Consider the following 4584-nt stretch of genomic DNA (forward strand, 5'->3'; position numbering starts at 1 on the left):
TTTGTTACCAGTCCCGGTCTGGTCTAGGAAGGGGCGGGACTTCGTGGAGTTACGCATTGGGGGCTGGACTTCCTGCTTGGAGTCCCGGCTAGAGTGGTGGGGCGAGGTTACGCGGTGACAGGAATTCGCGGTCAAAATGAGCGAAGTCTAGCGCCCTAAAGCCATCCTGAGTCCCAAGGGCGAATCAGGTGGAGCGTTAGCCGGGTTAAGCGAAAGAAACTTTTAAAACTTGAGCCGCTTAGCGTTAAGCGCGGGGGCTGGGCTCCGCGCCGTCCAGACTGACGCTGAAGCGAGGGGGCGGGGTCAGGCGTGTTTTCCAACATGGCGGCGGCCAGTGCCGGACTGGCGGCGAACGTTTTCCCGTTCCGCGATATTCGCTCTGCGCCGGACCCAGTGCTGGAGGCAGGCCCAGTGGCATACGGGCCGCTGCCGGTGCCGCTGGTGCTGGACAACGGGTCGTTTCAGGTCCGTGCTGGCTGGGCATGTCCTGGGCCGGACCCTGGCCCTGAGCCGCGCCTGCAGTTCCGTGCGGTGTGCGCCCGCGGTCGTGGTGCGGCTCGGGGTGGGCCGGGCCCGCAGGTGGGCAACGCGCTAGGCAGCCTGGAGCCGCTGCGCTGGATGTTGCGCTCGCCTTTCGACCGCAACGTGCCAGTTAACCTGGAGCTACAAGAGCTGCTGCTTGACTACAGTTTCCAGCACCTGGGTGTTTCCTCGCAGGTGAAAGGCTGGGGTGTGCTGCGTTGAGGGGAGGGGTGAGGTCTTATCCTTGCTCTCTTCTCTCGCCCGGAGGGATAACAGCTGCTTCAGTGGTTTTGATTATCATTGTCATGCATTCAGATGGCCGATCAGATATTAAACGCCTGAAGTGTGTGGGGTAGCTGTGAGTCGGAATCAACTCTATGGCAGTGAGTTAGGGTTTGGTTTATTTGAACGTGTGTAGGGCCGGTGCTGAGCGCTTGGGGTGAAGCAGTGAACTACAGCGCCCCCCTCCGCCTTCTCTTGCAGCATACATTCGGGCATAGATGCTTATTTGTTAATACATCGATTTCTTAAAAAAATATTTATTGAGTGCCCACTCTACTCTTGTCAGGCACGTTTCTAGGCAGTTGCAGTGCAACCGTGAATATAACGAAATTTCTTGTGTTTATGGAGCTGGTATGGAAAGACATTATGTATAGAAGCATAGATGATAAACAGTAGAACAGAGAAGTAAATTCTATGGCATACTAGAAGGAGAGGAGAGGCTTGCGTTATTGTTATTATTTTTAATAATTTGGCCAGGATAGGTCCCTGGAGAAGGTGGTGTTTGAGCAAGGACTTGAAAGAGGTGACTGAGGGAGCAAGCCACGTGGATCTCTGAGAAAAGAGTTTTCGAGACAAGAGCAGCCAGTGCAGAGGTCCTGAGGCAGGAGTGTGCCAGTCCCTAGAAAAGGGCATCGTGTTTGTTTAGGTACGGGGTCAGCGAGAACCCTCAATGACATGGATTGGCCAAATGGCCACAACAGTGGGCTATGGTGCAGGGCTGAACAGTGTTTCATTGTTTTATATATAAGGTCACCGTGGGTTGAAGCCGACTCCATAACTAACAATAACAGTGTGTGGGGGGGCTGTCAAAGATAGGAAGCTAGGGCACAAGTCACATACTTCATAGGTTTTTACTCTAAGTGCAATAGCTGTTGCAGTGTTGAGCCAAGGAGGGACATGACCTATGTTTTAAAAGAATATGGCTGCTACAGAGGAGCCCTGTTGGTGTAATGGTTAAGCAGTGGACTGCTAACCAAAAGGTTGGCAGTTCGAATCTACCAGGTGGCTCCATGGGAGAAAGACCTGGCAATCTGCTCCCATAAAGATTACAACCTAGAGAACCCTATGGGTAATTCTCTGTCACATGGGCTCAGAATTGACTCAGCAACAACATGGCTGCTCCATGGTCTGTACTGGGCCCTAGGATGGAGCAGACCAGTTAGGAGGCTGTTGTTGTGATGTGGGTGAGGGATGATGGTGACTTAGAAGAGGGGGTTGCAGTGGATGTGGTAAGAAGTGGTTGGATGCTGGAGCTATTTGGCAGAGCCAATTTAATAACCTGGAATTATCCTCCTCTTGTATTTTAAGGAGCTCTTGTGGTGTAATGGGTAAGGCATGTGACTGCTAACCAGAAAGTCAGTGGTTCAAAGCCACCAGCTGTTGCACAGGAGGAAGATGAGGTAATCTACTTCTGTATCGCTGAGTGGGAATTGACTTGATGGTTGTTTTACAAAACAACCTCCAGTGGAGCTGAGATCATTGTTTTATAATTGCCTCTGATCAAGTGTTTGTTGTTGGTCACCGTGGGTTGAAGCCGACTCGGTAACTAACAAGTTATGTGCTTTCGAATTGTTTCCGACTCATAGTGACCCCTCCTTGGGTTTCCGAGGTGGTATCACTAGGGAAGTAGATTGCCCAGTCTTCCTTCTCAGGAGTTGCTGGTGGGTTTGAACCACCAACCGTCTGGTTAGCAGTCAGGTGTTTGATTAAAAACTGCAAATGCAAATATGGCTCCATAATAAGACTTTTTAAACAATGCTTTAAAAAGAATATTCTTCTGTCACTCATCTGGTTGCTCTTTTCTTTCAAAGTAGGGCTGTGTTGATCATCCCATAGTTTTGACAGAAGCTGTATGCAACCCCCTGTACTCACGGCAGATGATGTCTGAGCTTCTTTTTGAGTGCTATGGGATACCAAAGGTCGCCTATGGGATAGACAGTCTGTTCAGCTTCTACCACAATAAGCCAAAGAACTTGAGTTCCAGTGGGCTCATCATTTCATCTGGATACCAGTGTACACATATTTTACCCATCTTAGAAGGGAGGTGAGTTATACTTTTGACATATGAGTGCTCTAGGCATGTTTTGGAAACATTTATTGAGTGCTTACTTTAAAGGTGAAGTGAAAAAAGTGAGTACTGGACCAGGACCTGGGTGCTAGCTAGGCTCTGAGTCTGCTTCATCATTGGACAATGTTTAAGTCCTTAGAGATGTGCAGGGGGTTGGAGTAGGTGCTCTCACAGGTCCAAGTCTGTAATTCTAGAATTTTATTATTCTGATTTATGGGGAGCTACTAGCACAGAGCTTGTATGTAGTCCAAAAACCAAACTCACTGCTGTCAAGTCGTTTCCAACTCATAGTGATCCCTCCTTGGGTTTCCGAGGCGGTATCTCTATGGAAGTGGATTGCCCAACCTTCCTTCCGAAGAGTGGCTGGTGGGTTTGAACCACCAGCCTTCTGGTTAGCAGTCAAATGATTTAGGCACTACGCCACCAGAGCTCCCTTGTATGTAATAGGCACTCAATAAAAGTGTTTTGAATGACTTGCTTGAATATATTTCATTTAGACTGTCTTTGTGTATTGGAGTCCCTTGTTTATTATTAAGAGATTGTATTTTTTTATTCAGGATCTTTAATCACAATTGTTCAGACCTTTTCAGGTTCACTGCCGGCCTGCCATTTGATAGGCACTAAATATTTCTGAATCAAATGGAAGGGAAGTATAGTTTCTGTCATATTTAAAATCTGTTTTCATCTTATAGTTGGACTTTGTCTGGTAAGATATGAGGTGCAAAAGGGACATGGAGGCGGTATCTTCCTCTAGCCTCCTCCAGTCTCACAATGGGGACACAGAGTCACCATCAGCAGCCCAAGGCTTATTCCTGTGAGGCCAGACATGCCACCTTCCTCTAGCCTTTTTACCATTTCTGATACCAACCCTCTCTCCCCCGGCACTCACTACTTCGCTTCTGCGTTCCATAATTCATTGCTATGACCACACAGATCTCAGACAGTACTCTTGATTATAGGTTTATTAGGGAAGTAACAGGCTGCAATTCAGGTTTAGGAACATGCTTAGGACACAGTTCTTCAATCAGAACAGTCTCCTCTCTGCTGTGCCATCAAGCACACCTACCTGGGCCATGGCCTCTCTTGCCTGGCCTGTGCCCTGCTTGGGCAACTGTTACAAAGCTCTTTTAGGTCTGCTGATGTTGTTGTTAGGGGCTGTCGAGTTGTCTGCAACTCATAGCAACCCTGTATATAACAGAATGAAGCACTGCCTGGTCCTGTGCCAGCCCCACGATCCTTGCTATACCTGAGCCCATCGTTGTAGCCACTGTGTCAGTCCATCTTGTTGAGGGCCTTCCCCTTTTTCGTCGACCCTCCACTTTACCAAGCATGAATGACATCCTTCTCCAGGAAATGGTCCCTTCTGACAACATGACCAAAGTAGATGAGACGAAGTCTGGTCATTCTCACTTCCAAGGAACATTCCGGATGCACTTCCTCCAGGACAGATTTGTTAGTTCTTTTAGCAATCCATGGTACTTTCAGTATTCTTTGCCAACGCCACAATTTAAAAGCATCAACTCTTCTTCAGTCTTCCTTATTCATTGTCCAGCATATGATATATAAATATATTCATGCATATGAGATGATTGAAAATACCATGGGTTGGGTTAGGCACATCTTAGTCTTTAAGGAGACATCTTTGCTCTTCAGTTCTTGAAAGAGGTCTTTTGCAGCAGATTTGCCCAACGCAATATGTCATCTGATATCTT

General features: G+C 47.9%; 1 protein-coding gene across 1 annotated transcript in view; it reads left to right on the forward strand.

Annotated features, from left to right (window-relative positions):
• Positions 1-321: 321 nt before the first annotated feature.
• The window catches only part of ACTR5 (actin related protein 5), a 27337-nt gene continuing 23074 nt past the window's right edge, over positions 322-4584 (forward strand). The window contains 3 exon segments of the mRNA XM_042783609.1: positions 322-717; positions 2619-2885; positions 2951-2975. Coding sequence (XP_042639543.1) covers positions 322-717; positions 2619-2885; positions 2951-2975 — 688 coding nt within the window.

Source organism: Orycteropus afer, unplaced genomic scaffold (assembly GCF_000298275.1).
Source record: "Orycteropus afer afer isolate SDZICR_OR568_19922 unplaced genomic scaffold, OryAfe1.0 scaffold00020, whole genome shotgun sequence".
Taxonomy (NCBI): domain Eukaryota; kingdom Metazoa; phylum Chordata; class Mammalia; order Tubulidentata; family Orycteropodidae; genus Orycteropus; species Orycteropus afer.